The sequence below is a fragment of the Suricata suricatta genome, chromosome 8 (assembly GCF_006229205.1).
Source record: "Suricata suricatta isolate VVHF042 chromosome 8, meerkat_22Aug2017_6uvM2_HiC, whole genome shotgun sequence".
In the NCBI taxonomy this organism is placed as follows: domain Eukaryota; kingdom Metazoa; phylum Chordata; class Mammalia; order Carnivora; family Herpestidae; genus Suricata; species Suricata suricatta.
In genome coordinates this window covers 125,659,723-125,685,171 of record NC_043707.1, presented here as the reverse complement: position 1 = coordinate 125,685,171, position 25,449 = coordinate 125,659,723, and the positions used below count along the sequence as shown (strand labels likewise).

At 42.1% G+C, this 25,449-nt stretch overlaps 1 protein-coding gene across 4 annotated transcripts in view; it reads left to right on the top strand.

Moving 5' to 3' along the window:
- The window catches only part of ZBTB40 (zinc finger and BTB domain containing 40), a 77,639-nt gene that overhangs the window by 27,611 nt on the left and 24,579 nt on the right, over positions 1 to 25,449 (top strand). For all 4 annotated transcript variants that reach the window (XM_029946685.1, XM_029946684.1, XM_029946682.1 and 1 more), the window contains exons 2-5: positions 13,254 to 14,024; positions 14,725 to 14,858; positions 22,606 to 22,798; positions 23,400 to 23,542. In XM_029946685.1, coding sequence (XP_029802545.1) covers positions 13,328 to 14,024; positions 14,725 to 14,858; positions 22,606 to 22,798; positions 23,400 to 23,542 — 1,167 coding nt within the window. In that variant the 5' untranslated portion in view covers positions 13,254 to 13,327. The remainder of the gene's footprint in view (positions 1 to 13,253; positions 14,025 to 14,724; positions 14,859 to 22,605; positions 22,799 to 23,399; positions 23,543 to 25,449) is intronic.

The following is a 25,449-nucleotide window of genomic DNA, read 5'->3' as shown; positions in this document are numbered from 1 at the left end:
TCTGTGACCCTGTAGCATTTCTCTATCTGGGCAAGGCCCCTCTTGTTTGATTTTATTTTTCTTTCTCACCTCCAACACCTACCATCATTGCCCTCCTGTGCTACAGGCGTACACTCTAATGTATTTGATAAAATGTCTTTAGCTACATATGTAGCTGTGTCTAATATATAGTACTGTTTGGATTATGTGTTTTTAACTTAAGTAAGTGCTAGTATGCTCTAGATCTCATTCTGGTTGTTAATTTTTTCACTCAACACTGGGTATTCACGTTTCTGTCTGAGTAGCTAGTTGTTGCTCTGTCTAATGCACTGTTTTCCATAGTATACATCCTGTGCGTTCACTTACTGTCTTTTGGTGATCAACATGTAAATTGCCTCTCATCTCCCTGCTACCACAAACATGCCCCAATAATTTTTCTGGCCATGTTTCCTTATGGACCCATGTATCAGAACTCTCCTAGGATATGGATGCAGGAGTATGATTACTGGTTTCAAGGCATATATGCACAGAAAATTTCACTAAATGTTACCCGGGGATCTTCCCAGAATAGCTATATCAGTTTATATACTCACCAGTGGTGTCCCAGATTCAAATTCAAGTTCTACCATGTGTTGCTGTGAGACCTTAGAGAAATTACTCAACCTCTCTGGGCCTTAGTCTGTCTCTTCATCAAGAAAGGGGGATAATTACAGAATCTGCCTCATCAGGTTGTTGAGAGGACAGAACGAACTAATGTATATAAACCATATTCCTGAATATAATAAGCATCAGATAAATGTCAGCTGTTATTAGTACTGTTATAACCACTACTGTTACTACTTGTCAGTTAATTAAAAGTAAGCTTTTCCTTCTCTTAATTGCCTGCTTATATTATTTGCTCTTTTTATCCCTACTTGAATTTTAATATTTTTCCTAAGATTTGCAGGAATTATATCTCATATTAACCCCTTGTTGCTTATAAACTGCAAATATCGTCTCTTGATTTACCGTTTGACCATTGTCTGTTAATCATGTTTTTGAGAGAAACCTTTACTTTTAATGCAGTCACATTCATCATCCCCCCGCCCCCTTTTTGGCATTTGGGGCATTGTTTAAGAAGTTACCCTACCCCTGCTTCAGAGACACCCTCCGACATTTTCTACTGTTAGCCTTTATAGATTTACTGTTCACGTTTGGGTCTTCCTCATTTGGTGCGTAATCGTGAGCTCTGTTCCGTGTTTTTCTTCTTCCCCGTGTGATTCTGTGCCTTGGGTTGTGAAAGTATTCTGGGTTTTTTCTGCTGCACGTCAAAGACCAGTTTTGATGTTAATTTCTCAGTTTAGGATTCCTGTACCATACAGATTTGCATACCTACACATGCCCCTGTATGGCACAGGCCTACATTTTAGATTTCTTGTGGGTGCCTTTTCCCTTTAAGGCGTAGATAATTAATAACTTTTATTGCTGCTTCCCTGAGTCAGTGAGCAGAGTTGTGTGTGGGGTTTTTTTTCTCCCCCCAGACTGTATCAAGGAAGGATAGATATTTGAGGCTCTGGGCTTTACACAACGGTCTCAGTTTCAACCCACCCACCTTCTACCTGCCTGAAGCTGTATTCTAGTCTCCATGTGAGGATTAATGCTTTCTCCCCCAAGCCCAGGGCCTGGATTGGAGTTTGAAACCCCTGTGGGCCACCATGGTCTCAACATCCACTTACTGTTCCAGCTTTGATTTTGATGTCTCTTTCATTTTAGGTACCTGGTGATTTCCTTTTTTGTTTGTTTTAAGGTTGACTATGTATTTTAAAAGTACTTTAAAAATGTTTTATCCAGCATCTCTGTGTGTATAAGTGGGAGAGAAGGTCTATTTACATCAGCTTAGTTTGCCATTTTGCCAAAAGTCCCCTCTTTAATTAGTATTCCTATTAATCTCAGTAATTTTCAATTTTCAACATTGCCAGCTTACATTCATTAAGTAGCCCTTGATCACCTTGAATGTTTTCTGCCTAACTACCTCCATTCTCCCTTTATTGCAGCTTTAGAACCGTGTTTTTAGTATCTGTTTGTTGGTAAAAGCCACATAGTTCAGCTTAGTTTCTTTTTTAACTTTGCTCAGCTGCTTATTTTGTCATCTAATTTAGTTGTTGACAAAAATATGAAATAGCTCTGACTACAGAGTTCTGTAGTTAATGCTCAAAATACCTCCCTCTGGATCATTGGTAGATCTTTGTTTTTTTTTAATCTGATGAAAGATAATTTCCCTAGAAAAAAATGACCAAGAAACAACATGTTAAGTATGTTTTAGTTTTTCCTGAAAATAGAATCTCAATCACTTATTTCATATTAATAAGAATGTTTAAAAAGATCTAATGTACATCAGTTTAGTCTTTTGATTTACTGAATCCACAAGGCTTATGTCTGCTCTTAGGGGGAAAAAAATCACATTCTGTTGATATAATTCATTTTTTAGAAAAACTGTAATGCCTGTAATAGTTTATACTTTGTGTTATTTGTAAATTGAATTCTTGTTCTGATTTTATTCTCAGTTATTAAAGCAAGGTAATTTACAAATTTTAGGAATTATCTCCTTTTTAAAAAAAAAATACAGCTCCTATTTTTGCCTTTTTAAATCTTAGAGAATCTGTTTTGTTTTGTTTTGTTTTGTTTGCCACTAGTACCAGGAGGTACGGATTCCAGTCCTGCCCCGGCAGCTGCTGCTGGTATAGCAGGTCAGCGCCTGGTCCGCACGTTAATTGTTTTTAAAAGTATGCATTTTTATAATCTGGATATTAAGACAAATTGTACTCAAAGAGTAGGGCTAGATATTCTTAAAGACACTGTGAGTAAACTAAAAAAATTATATGAATTCATGAATGTTCCACAATGTTAAATACCATGGTATATAGATAAGGTTTTGGGTAATTAGAACTGAAAAATTTACATTCATTTTATGAAGTTTTTAAAATGAACTTTAATTTTAGAGCAGGTTTAGGTTTACAGCAAAATTGAGAGTACAGAGTACCGTTGAGTTCCCACATAACCCTGTCCCCCCCTCCCCCCCTGCCCCACTACCCCACAACACAGTGATACATGGACTGATTGTCACCCCAAAGTCCATAGTTTTCATTAGGGTTCTCTTTGGCATTGCACAGTTTTGGTAGATGTATAATACATGAATCTGCCATCGTGGTGTCATAAAGAATAATTTCACTGCCCTAAACCACCTCAGTTCTTCACCTGTTTATCCCTGCCTTCCTTCAGTCACTGGCAGCCACTAACCTTTTGACTGCCTACATAGTCTTGCCTTTTCTAGAATGTCATACACAGTAGTTGGATTCCTACAGTGTGTAGCCTTTTCAAATTGGCTTCTTTCACTGAGCAATATGCATTTAAGTTTCCTCCATGTCTTTCTATGGCTTGTTGCTCATTTCTTTTTAGTGTGGAATAATCTTCTATTATCTGGATGTACCACATTTTATCCATTTACCTACTGAAAGACATTTTGATTGCTTCCAAGTTTTGGCAGTTCTTAATAGAGCTGCTATAAATATCTGTGTGCAGGTTTCTGTGTGGGCAGTTCATTTGGGTAAATACCAAGGAGCACGATTGTTGGATCATATGGTAAGGATATGCTCAGTTTTCTAAGAAACTGCTAAGCTGTCTTCCAGAACAGCTGTACCATTGTACACTCTCATTAGCAAAAAATAGGAATTCTGTTACTATACATCCTCACTGCGTTTGGTATTGTCCGTGTTGTGGATTTTGGCCATTGTCATAGGTTGCTTTGGTTTATAGTTCTCTTATGACATACATTGAACATTTTTCTTATATTTGCTTCTTATACTTGCTCTCTTTATCTCTTTGATGAGATGTCTGATAAGGTTTGGTACACTTAAAAAAATTTTTTTTAATGTTTTTTATTTATTTTTGAGAGACAGAGAGAGATAGTGTGAGCAGGGGAGGGTCAGAGAGAGAGGAAGACACAGAATCTGGAGCAGGCTTCAGCTCTGAGCTAGCTGTCAGCACAGAGCCTGACGCGGGGCTTGAACCCATGCCTGAGCTGAAGCTGGACGCTCAACTGACTGAGCTACCGAGGCGCCCCTTGGTACACTTTTTAATGTACAATTATTTGTAATGGTACACTGTTTTCTTGTTGTTGAGTTTTAAGAGTTCTTTGTATATTTTAGATAGTAGTCCTTTAAAAGATGTGTCTTTTGCAAATATTTTATTCCAGTCTGTGGCTTGTCTTCTCATTTTTTTGACATTATCTTTCACAGAACAAAAGTTTTTTTTTATGATTTTAATGAAATCTGGCTTATCAGTTATTTCTTTTAGGGTTCATGACTTTGGTGTTGTATCTAGAGTCATCACTATACTCAAGTTCATCTAGGTTTTCTCCTATATTATTTTCTTTCTTCCTTTTTTTAGAAAGGTTTTTAAGAAATGTTTTATTTATTTTGAGAAAAAGACTCAGCAAGGGAGGGCCCAGGAGAGGGGGAGAATCCCAAGCAGGTTCTGTGCTGTCAGTGCAGAGCCTGAAATAGGGCTCAGTCTCACGCCTGCATAATCTAAACTGAAGCCAAGAGTCCATTTAGCGAACTGAGCCACCCAGGGGCACCTTCCTATGTTATTTTCTAGTTTTCTACTTTATGTTCCACATTTAGATCTGTGATCCATTTTGTGGTAAACTTGGAAAGGCCATAAGGTCTGAGTCTAGATTCATGTGGCTGTCCAGTGGTTCCAGCACCATTTGTTAAAAAGCCTATCTTGCAGTATGTTGTCTTTGCTCCTCTTTCAAAGATTTTGGGGGGATAATTTATCTATTCTTATACCAGTACCACTGTCTTAGTTACGATAGCTTTGTAGTAAGTCTTGAAATTGAGTAGTATCAGTCGTCCCATTTCTTATTCTCCTTCAATACTAGGTTGGCTAATCTTTCTCTCCAAATAAACTTTAGAAGCAGTTTGTCAGTATCCACAAAATAACTTGCTGCAACTTTAATTAGGATTGTGTTGAATCTATAGATCAAGTTGGGAAAAACCTGAAATTTTGACAAAACTGCATCCTCCTATCCATGAACATGGAACATATCACCATTTACTTAGTTTTTCTTTGATCTCTCATCAGAGTTTTGTAGTTTTCTTCATATAAATCGTCTACATATTTTGTTAGACTTATTCATAAGTATTTCATTTTTTAAATTTTGTTTTTAGGTCCTAATTAAGTGGTAATGTTTTAGCTTCAAGTTCCACTTGTTTATTGCTGATGTATAGGAAAGTGATTAATGTTCGTATATTTACCTTGTATCCTGCAATCTTGCTATAATTGCTTCTTAGGGGTTTTTTTGTTATTGATTTTTTTTGCCAGATTTTTTACATAGACAGTCATCATCTGTGAACAAAGATTGTCTTATTCCTTTCTTCCTAATCTGTAGATTTTTTATTTCCTTTTCTTGTTTTATTAATTAGTTAGAACTTCTAGTATAATGTTGAAAAGCAATGGTGAGAGGGAACACCCTGACCTTAGCAAGAAAAAGTTTTTCTTCATTAACTATAATGTTAACTGTTGATTTTTTGTAGATGTTGTTTATCAAAGTGAAGAAGTTTCTCTCTATTCCTAACTTGCAGAGAGTTTTTAATCAAAATGCATTTTGGATTTTGTCAAGTGATAGTATAATGTGATTTTTTGTCTTTAGCCTGTTGATGTGCTGGATTACATTTAGTGATTTTCAAATATTGACCCAGCTTTGGGTACCTGGGATAAATCCCTCCTGATCAAGGTGTATCATTCTTTTTTGGATTTGACTTGCTAATATTTTGTTGAGGATTTCTGTATCTTGCTTCATGAGAGGAGTGTGTGTGTGTGTGTGTGTGTGTGTGTGTGTGTGTGATGTCTTTGTCTGAGGATTTCTGGTTTTATCTGATTTCATAGAATAAATTAGGAAGTATTCTCTCTGCTTATCTTCTAGAAGCAGACAGAATTGGTATGATTTTGTCCTTAAATTTTTGGTAGAATTCACCAGTGAACCTATGTGGCGTTGGTGTTTCCAGTATTAGAAAGTTATTAATTATCAATATCTTAATAGATTTAGACCTATTCAGATTATCTCTTCTTGTGTGAGTTTTGGCACATTGTTCTTTTAAAGAATTGATCCATTTTGTCGAAGTTACAAATTTGTGGGCATAAAGTTGCTCATAATATTTTTTAGTTATCCTTTCATTGTATGTGAAATCTGTGGTAATGTCTCTTTTTTCATTTGTTATAAGTAATTAGTTTTTTGTTTTTTATTTTTAGTTTTTTGTTTTCATTTTTCCTTAGTTAGCCTGGTTAGAGACATACTAATTTTATCGATCTTTTCAAAGAACCAGCTTTTGGTTTCTTTGATTTTTCTTTATGCATTTGCTCTTTTTAATTTCTTTTATTTCTCTGCTAATTTTTTTCCTACTGTTTAATGGGATTTACTTTGTTCTTGCTCTAATATCCCAAAATGTAGGCTTAAATTATTGGTTTTAGGCCTTTTTTGGAAAATGCAGTCAGTGCTATATGTGTTCTTCTGAACACTGCTTTTGCTGCATCCTATAGATTTTGATGAGTTGTATTTTCATTTTCATTTAGTTTAGAATATATATATTTTTAAATTTCTATATCCAACGTGGGACTGGAATTCATGACCCTGAAGTCAAGAGTCACCTGCTCTACTGAACCAGCCAGGCACCCCCCAGTTAAATTCCGCTTGAGACTTCTTTCTGGACCTATGTGTTACTTAGAAAAATATGTCTTGTTTGGGATGCCTGGGTGGATCAGTTGGTTAAGTGTCTGACTTTGCTCAGGTCATGAACTCGTGGTTTGTGAGTTCAAGCCTCACGTTGGGCTCTGTGCTGACAGCTCAGAGCTGGGAACCTGCTTCAGATTCTCTGTCTCCCTCTCTCTCTGCCCCTGTCCCTGCCCTGCTCATGCTCTGTCTCTCTCTGTCTCTCAAAAATAAATAAACATTAAAAAAGGTTTTTTTTACTTTGTTAAGTGTGTTTTATGGCCCAGAATTGGTCTAGTTTGGTGAATGTTTCATGTGATCTTGAAAAGAATGTCTAATCTGCTGTCGTTAGATGAAATGTCTATCCATGCCCATTATACCCTGTTGACTGGTGGTACCTTTGACTGCATCCTTCCTGAAATTCTGCCTGCTGGACCTGCAGAGGGATGTTTAAAGTCTCCAACTATAATAGTAGATTTATCTATCTCTTTGCAGTTCTTTCAGTTTGCCTTGTTTTGATACTCTGTTGTTAGGCATACGTATGTAAAAGATTATGTCTTCTTGAAGTATAAAACTCTTTTCTATTTTGTAATGCCCCTCTTTATCCCTGATAACTTTTCTTACCTTGAAGTATATTCTGTCTGAAAATAATATAGCTACTCCTGCTTTCTTTTGATTAGTACTAGCAAGATATATCTTTCTCTGTGGATTTACTTTAAATCTATATGTGTCTTTATATTTGAACTGGGTTTCTTGCAGATAATGTATAGAGTTTGGGTCCTGTTTTTCGGTCTATTCTGATATCTGTCTTCTAACAGGTGTATTTAGACCATTGATGTTTGAAGTGATTATTGATACAGTTGATTTATATCTGCCATATTTGTTAGTGTTGTTTATGTGTTGCCCTTGTTCATTGTTCTTTTTTTTGTCTTCCACGGTATTTTCATTCTTTCTTGGTTCAGTTTTAATTGAGTATTTGACTTGAGTCCATTTTCACTTCTTTCCTATCAGTTATACTCCTTTTCAGACTTGTTTTAGTGGTTGCTCTATAGTTTGTATTATACATTTATATCTAATTCAAGTCCACTTTAAATGACACTATACCACTTCACAGGTAGTGCAGGTACCACATTTACTAATAAAATAATCCTAATTTTTCCCTTCCCATCCCTTGTATCATTGCTGTCATTTATTTCATATATGTATATATATGTGTGTGTGTGTATACATATATATGTATATATATCAGAACATAAACATGCATAATAAAATAAATTGCCATTATTTTGAACAGTTATCAGTTATATCAATTAATAATTAAGAAATCAATGTTTTTGTTTTATCTTCACCTATTCATTCCCCAGTGCTTTCATTTGTTTATGTTGATTCAAATTTCTGTACTTTATCATTTTCCTTTTCTTTAAAGAACTTCTTTAACATTCCTTGCAAGGCAGGTCTAGTGGTAACTGAGTCTCTCAGTTTTGCTTGTCTGAGAAACACTGTATTCCCCTCCCCCTTCACTTTTGAAGGGTAATTTTGAAGGGTATAGATTTCTGGGTTGGTTGGTTTTTTTTCTCTCACTCTTCAAATATTTTATTCTACCTTCTTCTTATTTGCGTGGTTTCTGAGGAGAAATCAGAGGCGATTCTTGTCTTTGATCCTCTATAAGTAAAGTGGTCTCTCCCCCCCACCCCCCGTTTTTGGAGATTTTTTTTTAAAGTATTGATTTTCTGTAGTTTGAATATGATATTCCTAAATTTTGCCATTTATCCTACGTGGTGTTCTCTGAGGACCCTCAGCCTGCGGTTCGGTGTGTGACGTGAATTTGGGGAAATGCTCAGTCATTATTATTCAAATTTTATTTTTCTTCCTTTTACTTTAGGCCCCCTCAGATATCCCCACTGACATATGTTTTACCTTTTGTGGTGGTCTTGTGGTTCTTAGATACTCTGTCCTGATCTTTTCACTTTGCTTTTCAGTTTGGGAAGTTTCTTTTGTTATGTCAGTCCTCAAACTCAGAGATTCTTTCCTCAGCTCTTTCCAGTTTTCTAATGAACATATCAAAGGTATTCCTAATTTCTGTTATGTTTTTGGCTTGTAGCATTTTTTTTCATTTTTTCTTATTTCCATCTCTCTTCTATTGTTCATCCTTTCTTGCATGTTGTCTGCTTTTTCCATTAATGCCCCTAGCATATTAATCGTGGTTTTAAAAAATTCTTGGTCAGAGTGCCACCCAGGTGGCTCAGTTAGTTGGTTAAGCATCCAACTCTTGATTTTGACTCATGCCATGGTCTCATATTTTGTGAGTTTGAGCCCTGTGTTGGGCTTTGCACTGACAGCATGGAGCCTGCTTGGGATTCTACCCCCCTCCACCTCAAAATCAATACATTAACTTAAGAAAAAAAACAAAAAAACCAAAAATCACTTCTTGGTCAGATAACTCCTGGCATATTTGACTGTTTCTGCTGCTTGTTCAGTCTCTTAAAGCTGTATTTTTTGTCTTTTAGTATGTCTTGAAATTTTTTCTTGAAAGGTAGACATAAACTACTGGGTAAAAGAAATTGTAAATAAGCCTGTAGTTGCTGGGATGGTAAGGTGCAGGGGAGGAGGTGTTTTATAGACTGATGATTAGGTCCCAGTGGTTTGGTGAGCCTGTGCTCCTGGACTATGAACTTCCCCAGTGTTTTTCAGACACCATCTACCCCCCACCCTCCTGGGCCATCTTGGTGCAGAGTGGTTAGATGTGGAGTGGAAGTGTATCTTCCTTCCTCCATTAGGTCTGAGTCTGGTAAAACAGTTTGCCGTGAAGCTAGGCCTTGTTAAGGACGGACTGCTCTGGCATACTTAAAAATGGTTAACTGCCTCCCTCCCCCTGCCAGAAGCAGGAAGGAATTTTTCTCCTATGTTCACCCCTTAGAGCTCCTGCTGGTAAAACTCACAAAATTATGACTTGGTCCCTCTGGAGTTTTTAACTCAGACTTGTCCACCCTGAGCCTGAAGCAATTTGTCAATTTCAGTTTTTTATTTCCCTTTCCTGGTGTGGTTCCCACCGTGTGTCTATTGGTGGGTTTGTGCTCTGAGAAGTTGATTTTCTATATCTGCCTGTCTTTTTCTCCAATTTGGGGGATAGTAGTTTTGCCCTGTAACCTCAGTCCTCTGGCAGATCAAAAAAAGGTTGTTGGCCTTTCCTTTTTTTTTTTTTTTTTTTTTTAGCTTTTTACCCATTGTTGGGAAGAAATGGTGACTTCCTAAGCTTCCTAAGTGCCAGACCAGAAACCAGAACTTGGGAATACTTGTATTTTTATCTGTCAGCTTCAAATGTGGGAAAATAAAGAAATGGTGGTGGACTGGAAGGGGAGCATCCGCATCTTGCTAACAGAGGGACCCAGGGTTATTCTGACATTGGTCTCTCCACCCGCTCCGCCCCTGCTTTGTCAGTACATTTTCTTTTCCTTACCCAAGTGAGATGGCGATCATCATCAGACCCAAACTGAACTGGATGTCTTCTTCCCTGAACTTTCCTTACGTCGTCTGGATCATCTCAGCATCCACCCCCACACACCGTACCAGGCCTGGGAGCGGCCTCCCCGCTCATGTCCTCTCAGACTCTCAAACATGACAGTTACATTTTCTGAATATTTTTGGCTGTCTCTTTCTCTCTCTTCTCTTGCCACTTCTTAGGGCCAAAGTCCTCACTGATTTATCTCTGAACTCTAGCAATAATAGAGCCTGTCTCTAGCAGTGTCCCCCTCAGTTCTGTGCAAATGTCACTTAGATGATACATTTAAGATGCATCGCTGACCATGCAACTTCCCTGCTTACGGTCTTTCAAACCCTCCAGTGGTTCCTCATTCCCTTTCGGATAATGGCCCATGTCTCTCTGTGGCCACAACCCCTGCCTGCCAGATTTAGTCCTTGATACTCCCTGTACCCTGCTTTGTGTTCCAGCATCACTGACTTCCTTCCAGTCCCCCCTGCTCCCCTTCCTCCTACCCTGGGGATGTTTTCTTGTCGGGGTGCCTCACACAGGCTCCCTGCTGGGAGCTTCTGTTGTCTTTCACTGTCTTCCCCTCCTCAGTGCCTCCTCAGGAAGTGTTTATTCAGGCAGGTCAGCTCCTCTAACTGCTTGATACCCCTTTTCCCAAGCCGGGTTTCTGGGTGCAAATCTCTGCCATTGCATCTCCTTCCATTTGTTTATTCATTCCACCATCTAATCAACAACATTCGTGTTAGGCAGAATTTTAAGTGCTGGGATATAGCAGACAATTTTATTTTATTTTTTAAATTTATAGTAGTTTATTGTCAAATTGGTTTCCATGTAACACCCAGTGCTTCTCCCCACAAGTGCCCCCCCTCCATGACCATTAACCCCCCTTCCCCCTCCCCCTCCCCCTTCAGTCCTCGGTTTGTTTTCAGTATTCAGTAGTCTCTCATGATTTGTGTCCCTCTCTCTCCCCAACTCTCTTTCCCCCTTCCCCTCCCTATGGTTCCTCTGTTAGGTTTCTCCTGTTAGACCTATGAGTGAAAACATATGGTATCTGTCCTTTTCCACTGACTTATTTCACTTAGCATGACACCCTTGAGGTCCATCCACTTTGCTACAAATGGCTGTATTTCATTCTTTCTTATTGCCATGTAGTACTCCATTGTGTATACACACACACACACACACACACACACCACATCTTCTTGATCCATTCATCAGGTGATGGACATTTAGGCTCTTTCCATGATTTGGCTATTTGTAGGAAGTGCCACTATGAACATTGGGGTACATGTGCTCCTATGCATCAGCCCTTCTGTATCCCTTGGGTAAATATCTAGCAGTGCTATTGCTGGGCCATAGGGGAGTTCTATCGATAGTTTTTTGAGGAGCCTCCATACTGTTTTCCAGAGCGGCTAGCAGACGATTTTAAAAAGTTCCCTTCCTAATGGAGCTTACATTCCGTGAAGGGAGATACATGATAATAAGTAAAAAATATATGTCATAGGTCATAATGCTCTGATCATAAGTAGAGGAAGAGGAATGGAAGGGAGGAGAGGCCGCTATGTAAAGGACACGGTCAGGGAAGCCCCCAGCGATGATGTGGCTATAGAGCAGAGACCCGACGGAAGGGAGAGTGAGCCGTGCGCACGTGTGGGGATACCTGCAGATGAACGTGCTTGGAGTGTTCCATGACCCGTGAGGAAGGCAGTGTGCTGAAGGCAGTGTGCTGAAGGCAGTGTGCTGAAGGCAGAATGAGTGAAAGGGAGGAGGGAGAAGATGGCATCAGAGAGTTAATGCCAGCCAGGTCATGAGGGAGAGTGTAGGCCTTAGGGCCTACACTTGGGCTTTTGGCATTTACTCTGTGACCAGAAGCCTAGGAGGCCTTTGTGCAAAGAAGGGAAAGGATGTGGCAGTGTGTTAAGAAGACCCCTCTGATTACTGGATTGAGGGAGGATGGGGCAGGGGTAGTACAGGAAAGGGGCAGAAGCATGGAGACAGTTAGAAGGGATGATAGGGGACAGAGGCTCAGACTGACCAGAGACAGCCAGAGGAGGCAGCAGAAAAGGATTGGGTTTGGGATATACAGGATTTATAATGGATTGGATATGGAGTAGGAGGGAAAGATAGGAATCAAGGTCGACTTTTGAGTTTTGGTCTGACCAACTAGAAAGACAAGATCGCTCTAAGGTAGGAAGATGGCAGGAGAGTTTTGGATATAAGTTGGGACAGCCTGTCAGGCCTCCGATGGGAGATGCTGAGCAGGCAGCTGGAGGGGTGCGTCTGGACGCCAGGGAAGGGGACTGAGCGTGAGGTGTCAGCCTGCCAGCTGACAGGATAAGTATAAGCCACATGGTCAGCATTTGTGGATATTTCAAAAGTATGGAATCACATGAGACAGAAGACAAGAGGAGAGATGACTAAGTCCTAGAGCATTCTAAACTGTAGAGGCCAGTGTGACACAGAGGACCCAGCAAAGAACACTGGGTATTGAGGTCAGAGCTGCACCAGAGAGAGCAGGGGCAAGTGAAGCAGGTGTGTGAAGCAGGAGGGAGTGATGACCCGTGTCCCATGTTGCAGGTAGGTCAGCGAGATGAGGACGTTGCACTGTAGGTCTGTTTACATAACTGCATAAGCCTTCTTCGTTTGGCTGAGCGCTCCCTGGAAGCAGGGACGCATACAGCAGTGTGTCATCCCCAGCTTTGACATGGGTGATGCGCCAATGCCGTGTCCTAGCTGTATTTCCTCCGGCTGGTTCTCACCGTACCTTTGAGCTCCAGTGTCATCTGTAAAATGGGGAAGGGATGATATCATTGTGAGGACCCCGTGAGAGCGTCCAGATGAAACCCTAAGCGTAGTGGCTTTCATATAGTTGAGCACGTGTCGGGCACCATCCTTCACGTTGCCTACCTGGCGCACTGCCCCTCCCTGTTGAGCCACATTTGTCAAATGCATGAGTGAATTGCATGTTTATTTGTTTCATTCAAGGCATTTCCCCTCTGCTTGCGAAGTGTTAACACGGCACTTTCTGGGCTTCTCTAGGATATAGCCCTGACCCTCAAAAAGTGGGTTCCAGAAGAAGAGAGGGTAGACATCCTCGGGGCAAGGCCTATGCGATGGAGCTCCCCAACTACAGCCAGCAGCTGCTGCAGCAGCTCTACACCCTGTGCAAGGAGCAGCAGTTCTGTGACTGCACCGTCTCCGTCGGCGCCATTTACTTCAGGGCCCACAAGCTCGTCCTGGCCGCGGCCAGCCTCCTGTTCAAAACCCTGCTGGACAGCACCGACACCATCTCCATCGATGCGTCCGTCGTGAGCCCCGAGGAGTTCGCCCTCCTGCTCGAAATGATGTACACTGGCAAGCTGCCTGTGGGCAAGCACAACTTCTCCAAGATCATCTCTCTAGCCGACAGCCTGCAGATGTTTGACGTGGCCGTTAGCTGTAAAAATCTTCTGACCAACCTCGTGAGCTGCTCGGTTCAGGGCCAGCTGGTGAGGGATGTCTCCACGGCGCCCGCAGAGCCAGGCGGGAAGGAGTCGGAGAAGCCTGAGGTGGAGATCCTTTCCCCAGAGGGTGCCCGAGAGCCTTGCTCTTCCCTGGAGGGCTCTGCCCCCGCTGGGGGCGCCGGGAGAGCTGGGGCCCAGGAGGCCGTCCGCACGGTTGCCGAGGAGCCGAGTGTGGGTCCTTCTACTGCCCAGGAGATTCGGGGGAATGCACGCACCCCAGCGGAGAGTCCTCGCACAGCTGAAGGTGGCTCCGCGGCCCCTGCCGGACAAGCCTTTAGTGAGGCAGAGGAGGCGGGCTCGGGGCCAGGTAACGTTCGCCTATTAGTCGCTCTGTAATCTGTCCTGCTGTTGTCCGTTACTATATTCAGTGATCCTTATGGATTTTTTGTTTCTTTTTTTTTTTTAAGTTTGTTTATTTTTGAGAGAGAGTGAGTAGAGGGAGGGGCAGAGAGAGGGGGAAAGAATCCCAAGCAGACTCTGTGCTGCCAGTTCAGAGCCCGATTCAGGGCTCCAGTTCAGGAAATGTGAGATTGTGACCTGGGCGAAACCTAGAGCTGGACGCTCAACCGACTGAGCCACCCAGTCTCCCCGTGAATTTTTTTTCTTCAGGGATGAATTTACCAAAGACCACTGCTAGATAGGAAGCCAAAATCCAGTCCAATCCCAGACAAAATTCAAAGCAAAACTCCCTCCTGGGAGCATTCTTCTTTTAAAAGTGTTTGTGTTTTTGAGTATTAGAAGTCTGAAGATGAACTACAGAGCAGAAAAGCAACACTGAAATAGCGGCGTATCAGCTTTGATGTTTACCCGTCATTCCAGCCGGGAGGAGGAGGGCACAGAGCAGGAAGCTGTTAGAGACCCTGTTCTCTGCTGCCTGTGACTGATGTGCCAGGGCTTAGTGTGACTGCAGTTCGTGCCCTAACGGTCGTCAGCTTAAACTTTTAAACATCACTTCAAGAGTAATGAATCACCAACTTTTTTTTTATTGTGTTTTGTTTTGCACTCAGAGTATGAGAGGAAACCCCATCAGCTGAATTTTCTTCTAGAAAATGAAAGTATCTTCTCTGACGCGCTCTTGGCTACGCAGGACATTTTAAAAAGACTAGAGGAATGTTCAGAAATTAAAGGTGCACAGGAGGAGGTAGGTCCCGTGAGTTCTGTTTGTTTGCTGGTGCGGCGTCCTCAGGTCAGCCTCCCATGTGGAGCAGAGCACTGAAAATGCAAAATACCTCAGAGTCTCGATTGTTTCAAACTTAAATGTTTTTTGACATTTATTCTCTAAAGAGCAGCCTTGCAACAGTACTAGGCAATGTGCTTTCAAAACCTGAATCCCAGCTTTCAACCCATTTTGATCCAGGATCCTTAACTGATCATACCATTTCCTCCTGATTAATCAAGGGTAAAATGAAGCAGAGATTAAATGATAAAAGCCAAAGCAGAACAACAATACTCAAAACATGGCACGGAAAGGATTTAATATAAACCTTACATAGTAAATTGCATTCAGTGACTAAAGTGGCCATTTTCAGACACAAAAACAGTCATGGTGAACATTTATTGAATACTTACTATGCTATGCTTTGGACACATGTTATCACACTTAATTCTAACAGATCACTAGGGTGGATACTATTTTGCTGTTTTTAGCCCCATTTTGTGGGTAAGGAAACTGTCTCAAAGAGGTAATATAATGTGGCCAAGGTCACAGATCTTGTAGGACTGAGCAAGAATTCAAATCGAACCATTTTGTCCTCTTGCTCGTTGGGTTTTACTGCCAATAGAGTAGAAATGACACACGTATGTTGTGTATACGTGAATGTTTACCAATTGCCCCACAGAAAACTGCCCAATGGTTATGCTCTTTTTCTCAGCGGACCTTTTCTTCTTTTCAGTATTTATCTTGGGGAGACGCATCCCCACCTGTGGGATTCCTCAGATCTTGAACCTACAGGATCGATTCCAGAGCCACTTTAGAAGTCCTCTTGCTTCTCTGTCACCCAGCCGTGCCTGCTGTGCTGAGAGGTGCTGGCACGGCCAGAGGGCACTGTCCCTGCAGGCGCATCTGGGTGGCGGGGGGCCCATGCGGAAGGCCTCCGTGCTGCTCTTACTTACCATAATCCAAACAGTAAATGTCTTCTACTATTTAAGTATTTTCCTGATTCATAGCAAGTTACTTTTTTGAAAAACCATATCAAGGTCAGGTATTTACTTTGACCATAGTTAATCAATAGTTGGCTGTACATTATTTTCTTGAGAGAGAAGCTTTTTATAGGACTGGGTTGACCCTGATGACTCTGGTAGGGAGGTTACGAGTTGGTATCTTGGTACAAATCTTTGGTATTCTTTGTACCGATTATGCTGAAGGACATTATGATATTATATTTTTGTACTTGGATGTTCTCTTAACTGTTCAATGTATCATTTTTGTCACTAGTTTGTTGCCTTGATAGGTGATAGACGCAGCTCTTCATGTATTCTCTTAGGACTTCCTCTCCTCTTAATTTCAGTTATGGAGCAGCAGCGTTCCTTAGATCAGCAATATTCAGATTGTTATGTTGCCTATGGACTTGCTTGCACTGTGTGTTAAGCATTTTTTTCTAATACTGGTACCTAAAATGCCTGGCAAATAACAAGTGCTCAAGAAATTCTAGCTGTACATGGTTTCATTCAACATTTTTCCCCTCCCAATTCTTGTCCTAATCTTTTGATGGCAATAACATGAATAGCACTTTGAAAGAACACTGATTCACTGTTGGGGATCATTATAGGCTTATGTTACTTTTTTCTCAGTTTTAGGGGTCAGAGTAAGAGCTCTACAAATACTTGGTGGCTGTATCTAAAACTGAGTCTTATATTCCACGATAAACCTTTCAGCTGCAGAAAGAAAAAGAAAAATGGTTGGAGGGCATAAGATTAAATTAAAATATGGAGTTGGTGAAGTACTGCTTTATACTTAGGCCCTGTACTTCTCTCTCACTTTTTAATGTTTATTTATGTTTGAGAGAGAGAGAGAGACACAGAGAGTGAGCGGGGAAGGGGCAGAGAGAGAGGGAGATACAGAATCTGAGCCTGATGTGGGGCTCAAACCCACAAACCAGAGATGATGACCTGAGCCGAAGCTGGATATGTAACCAACTGAGCCACCCAGGCGCCCTATCTCTCTTGCTTTTTAACTTCCCTTTAGACAGGTTTATTAAGGTATGATTGACATACAGCAAGCTGTATATATTTAAAGTGTACAGTTTTATAAGTTTTAAAACCTGAAACCATCACCACAAGCAAGGTATTGAACATACCTTCACCCTTAAGTTTACTTATGCCCTCAGTAATCCCTTCCTCCCCCTTTCAACTTCTCCATCCCCGGGTGATGGTGACCTGTGCTCTCTCTGTAGGTGAATCTGTATTTTCTAGAGTATTATATACAAAGGGAGTCATATAGTCTATATTCTTCTTGGTCTGGCTTTTTGCATTCAGCATAATTCTTCTGGGGTTTATCCATGTTGTTGCATGTTTATTCCTTTTTTCTGCCTGAGAGGAGTTCTAGTGTGGATATACAATTATTTTATTCAGCTCTTCCATATGCTAGTGTTGTACTCTCAAACAACTTAATCTCTATAAACCTTAATTTCTTAATTTGTAAAACAAAAATGTTATCACGTACATCATAGGATTGTTGTGAAATTAATAAAGATTATTCATGTAAAACTCACACTAAAATGCCAGGCACAAAGAAAGAGCACAGTTGGTGGTGTTGCTATTGTTTTTACTTTTACTCTCTATTTTTAGACCTAGTTGACCTTGAAACCCCTTTTTCACTTAATGCCTTATAATATCCTAGTACCTTGGTCATTTGCTCTGACACATGAGATGGATTGCTGTTTCTTTAGGCTTAATTTGCAAGTCGTGCTTTCAAAGAGGTGCCATTACCCGCTCGGAAGTAGCTTCCTGAGCTGCAGGTGTCGTGTCTTGTACAAAGCCATTGGTCTCTGGAACAGTGGGTTCAGTGTATATAAAGATCATCTGGTGTACTTGTTGAAACACACACCTCCAGGCCTCATTTCCAGGGGGTCTGATTCTTAGGTTGTGGGAGAGCTTGGGGATCTATATCTTTAGCAGGCTCCCCGTTTTGCTGTTTCGGTATCTGGAGACCACATTTCTGAGAAGCACTACTAGAGAAGTTCATGGCTTACACAGTTCTTCATGCACGATGGCAGATGTCACAGTGTCTGTGCTGACGCCTCTCAGTAATTTGAGGGGCCACCAAGTACACATTTCTCTCAAGTGTTACTTACCTCTCAATTCAGCAATATTTACTGAGCAGCTGATGTGTGCCAGGCATTGGGCTGGTTGCTAGGAAAAGAAAAGGAAGTAAGACTGGATCCCTATCCCTATAGCAAAGAAGCCCTACCACACGTGTAATTATGTTTTTGGAAGCCACCGCACTCGGGATCCCCAGAAGGCCTCAGTATTGAAAGTGTTTGCGGGCTGTTCACTTGAAACATCAGTCTGCATTTCAGCTACAATCATAAAGGTTGGGAGTTTGTTTGTTATTTTTCTGTTTAAACATTTTTAGCTCCCAAGGAGCTTTGAATGCTTGTTGTTGTTGTTATTTGGTTAATCAGCATAACATTAAAAAGACAACTTAACATTAAAAATAATGTGTGCTTAGGTATGTAATTTTGAGGTTTGTTAAGGCTTGTGAGCATTCTGGTTGGGATGGACCAGCCCGTTCCTTTGCTGAAACACGGATACAGGATGTGCAACTGGCCGGGACCGAGTTTTGGGATGACACCCTGAACTAGTGTCCTGATTATTCTCTGCCCCGAGACATGATGAAACGTGGCAGAGCCATCCCCTGAGCAGTGACTGCGGCAACAGAAGAGGCCGGGCTGCTTGGGTCGTGTGCGACCAAAGCCAAAGCTGATTAAGGAGCGGTCTCTCCGTCTCTCGGGCGCTGGCATGGGACAGTGGCTGCTGCCTGTCTATCTCAGCTCAGACTCGCCGCCCATTAGAAAAAGCAGATACTGACCGGAGCAGGCTTTCTGGCTGAGCCGAGCAAGACCCCTGTTTAAAGGCAAGCTCATGTTTTTTTTTCAGCTTTGATGCAAGAACTTTTAATTGTCTTCTTTCTTTATTCCTAGCCATGCCCCTGCTTTTAATTAATTGTGTATATAGCAGAGTGAATCTATGACTAGAATAAGGAGATAACTTCTACTATTGATTTCCTTGCTGTTTGATCCACTTTTCACCTAAAGTTCTAGAAAGACTTCCAGAGCTTAAGATCTAGTAGCATTTTTTTCTCCTTCAACTTTGTTTCAAAGGCAAACAAGTCTCCCATGTGAATGTGATGTTTTCAGCCATGTCTCTACTTTGGAGATTTGTGAAGAAGGGCAGGTCCGTGTTTTGTGGACTGTGTTCAGTGACGTTGTAGGGTGACCCTGTTGAGAAGTAAGTTAACAGGATGAGAAATGAAAATAAGTTGTTCTTTTTCTGAATCTTCTCTCTGCAAATTATTAAGTCTAGGGTATGCAGCCCTAGATAGACGGGCTGTTGGTTTTAGGGCAAGAGAATTTTCTTCAGTTAAACAAGTATTTATTAAGCACCTACTGCATACCAGTCTGTATACAAACCATTGGTACCAGCAGGAATGCTCTAGATGGCCGAAACATGACCCAGTGTTCAAAGTGATGTTGATTCTCCTAAGTCCAGTAGAATGCAGTGTAAACGGATTCGGTTGCACTCAAAAGCTGGGAGTTGGAATGATGAAAAGGGGGCCAGGTCTGGAATAAGCTCAGTGTTTAATCCAGGGAACTGCTTCCTGCCCGTGCAGCCGTGGGCAGGTCACCTCACCCCTTTGACTCCTTGACATAGTTGTAGCAGTCCTGCCCCCTAGGGCTGAAGTGAGGAGCTGCAGAGACAGCACCTGTGCACAGGGTCCGGGATGGTGTTGAGCTCACGTGGTCTGTGTCGTTATGCTGTCATCTAGCTCGGCATTCACGGGAGGGTGAGTGACCAAGAATGCAGCATAGCTCAAACACACCTAAAGGCACTAGCCAGACAGTTGGGAAAATAAGTAAATTCAATTAAAAGACCTTAGTGTAAGGCAAAGATTAAATTTTAGAAGGAAACTGTCCCATCTTTAAATCTACTGACCCGTAATTCATTAATAAATCAAAGTACTTTGATTACATGTGTGATCATGAACTGAGATGAATTTATTGAAGTACCTTTAGCTTTCAGAATTAAAGGAATTCCAAATGTATGGTTAAAGAGCAAAACTCTCTCAGAGTTTGGGCACGTGACAGTGATCAGTGAACCTCAGTCTGTCACAATATGTGACACCCTCTGCCGAGGCAGATAATGCTATTTCAGGAAAGGGCTCACCGCACGGAGGAGCCCCAGGCAGCCGAGGAGGCTGATGGAGTAACAGTTAAAATGCTGGCTCTGATGCCAGCTCCCCAGTAGGTTCTGGAAGAAAGAGCAAAGAGCAGGGCTGGCCAGGCAGCTGACTGCTCCCTCCTGGCCCTCTCATCAGCCCACCCCTGCCCTTCTTCCCAGATGGTCACACCCTAGCGTCACTGCTGAGCAATGAAGTTAACAAATGTTTTAATTTCACTGCTGAGCAGTTCCGCAGAGGAGGAGACGGCAGAGAGGATAATGAGAAGCGCATCAGATGCCACCACTGATGAAGGCTTCTCTTCCCCACCGGCCCGTATGATAACGCCCGACAGATTGGACACCGAGAGAGGTGCATCTGGGATATTGGGAGCGCTTCGGCTGAAGATGCTGGCGTAGGATAGAAGAGGACGGTGAAGTGTTGTATCAGTTAAGATGCATCAAAGAAAGGAAGGAAGGAAGGAATGGGAAAATAAAGAAGGAGAAACCTGTTTACTGAGGGCATTAGCACTGAGTGGGTTATTAGCACTGAGTGTTCGTTATTTATTGCCCTGTAACAAATTGCTCTGGCATTTAGCAGTTTAAAAGAGCACACATTTGTTACCTCCTGTTTCTGTCAGTCAGGAAGCCAGACATACCTGGCTGAGTCCCTGGCTCAGGCTCCCTAGGAGGTTCATGTCAGCGTACATGGGCCAAGGCCGCAGACAGCTCAGGGCTCGGCTGGGGTGGGCTGGCGTAGGGGTGGGGAGTGTCTCCTTCTCAGTCATTGTGACTGTTGGCAGGGTTCTGAAGAGTCACTTCTGAGCCCACTCACTGCCTCTTGGCCAGAGACTGTTCCTTGCCGTGTGGGCCTCTCCGGAGGGCAGCTCACACAACATGGCAGCTTGCCTCCAGAGCGAAGACAGAGAAGGGCCACACGGACGAGACAGAAGCCAAGTAACATTGCCTCCGAAGTGCCAGCCCGTGACTTTTGCCGTATTCTTTTCCTTAGAAGCATGTCATCAAGTTCAGCCTACGGGAGTGAGTACCTGGTGACAGATATATTGCAGACCAGTCAGAGGCTGCCTGCCGCCTACTGCCGTCAGGAAAAAGGCGTCCCCTGAAGAGATTTTAGGTGGACTAACCAAAGCACAGCAGGTTGAATACATGTGACTAAATTCACCTGAGTTGGTATCTCATTTGCTTATTATTTTTAAAATAGAGACAAGATGAGTTACTTCAGGTTCATAGAAGTTACCTAATTCAGTTAATGTGGATTCCTAATCTGGCTTTTATCTAAATTTACTTTTGTACATGACTAAAAATCATAGGAACCTTTTCTTTTAAGTTTAACTTGGCTTTCTACAGCCGTTCTGTGATTGGAAAGTGAGCTCAAGCAAAGCCAAGAAACACAAAGTCTAACTCGTTCATAATTCCTGTTCATCTGGGAAGAGGAGAAAAGCATAAAAATCTTTCTTGAACAAAAATTATAAACTTATAGTTACTGCCAGAATTGATAAGAACTATCTAGGGTGAATTTTGCAAATGTAGATTTTCATGAGATCCTTTCACGTTGTGTGCCTGCGTGTAGAAAACCATACCTTTTTGCTTTCTTGTGCAAAAACCCTTTTATAGTGTCGACGCTAGAAATCATCAAAGGTAGGTTGTAGTTTTGCCAAGTAGAAATATAAAGGATATACACATGAAATTAACGTTTGGTTTCATATTTTTAAAAGTAAATCCATTATTGCAAAAATAGAAATACTAACCCTTCATTCCAGTTGGCCTTCCGCTTGCTAATTTTGTTTTATTTCACCACCGGCGTTGCTGGTAGTTCAGTACTTTAGGGTTAGACACGTCCAGATGGTGGCATGTGGTGCCAAGACCTCTGGAGGATAAGGCATTTCGAGTGGAAATTGTGTGGCTCTAGATTTAAGCAGAAACTTAGGATTAGAGAGCTCGCTTTCAGGGTTATCTGCCTAGAGGTGATACAGAAGCTGTGTATGTGAGAGCTTTTCCAAAGGGAGACCATAATGGAAGAAAAGGTACAGAGTTGAGACCAGTTTTTGGTACTGTGTCTGGTTATAGATTTGGAAAGAGAGCAGTGTGGAAGGCTGAGAAGGAGGGGTCAGAAAGGCTGGTGCGCATCCATACCAAATGCTTCAGTGTTACAATGTCGGAGGAGCCTGGGATGCTGGGGTGAGCATCTTGCTCTTGATTTTAGTTTAGATCATGATCCCAGGGTCATAGGATCAAGCCCCGTGTTGGGCTCTGTACTGAGCATGGAGCCAGCTTACGATTAATTCTCTCCCCGCACCCCTCTCTCCTCCCCTCCCCTTCGGCCCCTCTCCCCCACTCAACATTCTCTCATGTGGAGGTAATAGAAATGCCAGGTACCACAGAAAGGCCAAACAGGCAGGGATCAAATTGGTGAGGGCCTCACACTCCAAATCCAAGGAGCATGGGGTTCTCGCGGCTGGCCAATCTCTCTTTCTGGTTACTTGTGTTCACAGACTATAATGGCATGTCTTGAGGGTGGAGAAGGACGTTCAGCATTCCAGAGAATCCTGGATAAAGTAAGGGATGAGAGCCTGGATGTTCAGACTGTCGTGTCTCTGCTGAGGCTATGCCAGGATTCCAGCCCCGAGGTAAAGGCAGCATTGTCAGACAGAACGCCAGAAGACGTCAAAGCGATGCGGCCAGAAGGTAGGAGAAAACCCTATCCACCTGAGTGGCTTGAGTTTTATTCTGGGAAGATGCTGTCAAGTTTGCTCCAGTGGCTTAGTTGCTGTTAAGTGGTTTTCACATCAATTTTACATGTAATTCCAGAAGCTGCCTGTTAAATATATACAAGCTAAATTGAGTCTCCACTTCTATCCCCTCATTAACTAGTCTGACACCCTGAGGTTGGAGAAGACCGTCCGTGTTCCCCTGCCCCTCAGAAAGCCACCTGTCCCCGTCGTGTTCTCACTGCCCAGGGCGAGCCGGTGTGCCGGCAGCACATGCGGCTGCCGCCCCCCTCCTTTGGGTTGGGTACAAAGCAGTGGCCTTGCCAACCAGAAGTTAACCTCTGGCTGGCTCTGCAGCTTTGTGTTTCGACAGATAAATGAAACATTTTTCCTTTCATAGAGTTTAAACAGAATAATAAAGTATTTTCCTCTCCAAAAAGAGATTCTGCATTCGGGTGCTCAAAATAGGCCGAGCATCACTTTCCTATTCCGTTAGATCTCTCTTGACAAACCAGGCTGTCATTTTCTTCAAATTGACTAGCTTCTCTGGTGTGCGTCTCTAACTCTTTCTCGCCCAGGGAGCACAGAGGAGGGAAAGACCTTGTCTGCTCTGTTACTGGAACACAAAGAGGCCCTGATCCAGTGTGTCACACAGCCGAGACCCAGCCTGCAGTTCCTGGAAGCCGCCAAGGAGGAGCTCCTGACCAGCACCGAGAGAAGGGTAACGGCGTCTAGCGTTGCCTCCTCCTGAATTTACGCGGCCCGCCTTTGAACCTCCCTGTGGCACGTAGCATTTGCTCCCTCGTGGTGTCTCTGTACCTGCTGCAGAGAGAGCACCGTGAAGTCACGTTCTTGACCTGCATCTCTTCGTGCCCCCTGCAGCAGCTTGCTGAGGGCCTCACACATCACGTCGGCAGTTAGACGTTCAGATACGTGGATGGGCAAGCGGTCCGGCTCGGACTCGATGAGTTTTTAATATAAAAGTTGCCCCAAGGGTTAAAATGTTCAGGCACCTTTGTAATTATTGTGATACTTTTCTTCCTTTTAGAAAGGACACACTTTTCATCTGTAGAAAAAAGTGGGGAAACCAAAAACAAAAAAATTCAAATCTCTCACTGTCTCGCCACTCAGAGATGATCACTGCTGACATTTTGGAGCACGTGCTCCCACTTTTCTCATTTGAATTATCCAGAGATAGGCTTAGTAGCCAGAGTAGCTTGGTTTTTTTACTAAATTGCAACTACATTTCCATCCCTATAATATGGATTTTGGTAGCTGCGTTGTATTCTGTTTAATGGACACACCATAATTCATTAGTTGTTTATTATTGCACATTTGTTTCCAATTTTTTTGCCACAGTAAGTAATGTAGTTGAGAACATCCTTTAACACACATCTTTGCATACCTCTCAAATTCTTTCCTTTGAGTAATTTCTAAGAAGTGAGATTTTGGAATAGAGAGCATAAAAATGTTCAGGTGTTTGCTCTCTGGTGCCAAATTGCCCTTCAGAAAGGTTGTACCAATTTACCCTCCCACCAGCCAGCGACTAAAATCCTCATAAAACTGCTGGCATGACTTCTCAAGTCAACTAGATAACTGTATTTGTTGGTGATATTGATTTCAACTTTGTGCTAAAAATATTTTTATATCTGGAAGGAAGGAATAGGGGCAGAGAACTTCTGTGGCATCAATTCTTAAAACTGTGGGAAGTGGCTTATAGGTTGGGGAGAGAAAATGTTTAGAAAATAGTGGTAGAATGGCCGAGCACTGGATTAGTAGGGAAGACCGGCTCCTAGATTCTCCTTTCTCAGCGATCTTATTCTGGAGTTTTCTTCATAACATTTGGGAGCAATCTTTAATCTCAGAATTATGTTTTATAGATTATGTTTTCAAAATTATAGCTCCTTTGAATTTCTTAGAGAAAGCTAATATCCAAAATAAGGTGAAACCTCTGTTTTCTCCTTAGACTTAAAATTAAATGTCATTTCAGGCACTCAGTTTAAGTAAGTTGCTTATAGCTCTAGAAGTACCTGATTCCCTGTTTAGGGATTTCATTCGATTACTCATTCAAACCTTTTCCTTATTAGCTAGATTGAATGTGTCCTCTGAACTGCTTCATTATCTCAGTAAAATAGCATTTATAGGAAGAGCCCAAACTCACCCTCATTCCCTGCACCAAAACAGACCACACTGTCATTTTCTTCTGTCACTTTCAGTTTACTTGACAGAAAGGACTGAAGCAGAAGGACTTAAATTAGTTCTAAATCGCAAAAACACTTCTTAGAATTGGGGTTCTATCAGAGCTTCATTAAGCTATTTCTTCTTATGAAAACTGAAGCAAAATAATGAAGCAGGAGAGTAGAGGTGAATGTTGATCGGATAGCCACTGTGTTTTGACATCGTGGGCAGCATTCCCTCAGCCCTTTTAGACCTGTTTTATGTTACAGGATGATGCTAGGCAAAGCATCTGTCCATACCCTGGGCTCCGTCAGAAGTGGTAGAAATGCCTTTCCTTCAGGATTGGAAGCAGTTACAAGAATAGTAACACTACACTTGTCTTTAACTTACTGCTTACTGTGTGCAGAGGGAACATGACTAAACTCTACCCTGGCAGCAACTTGAGTCAAG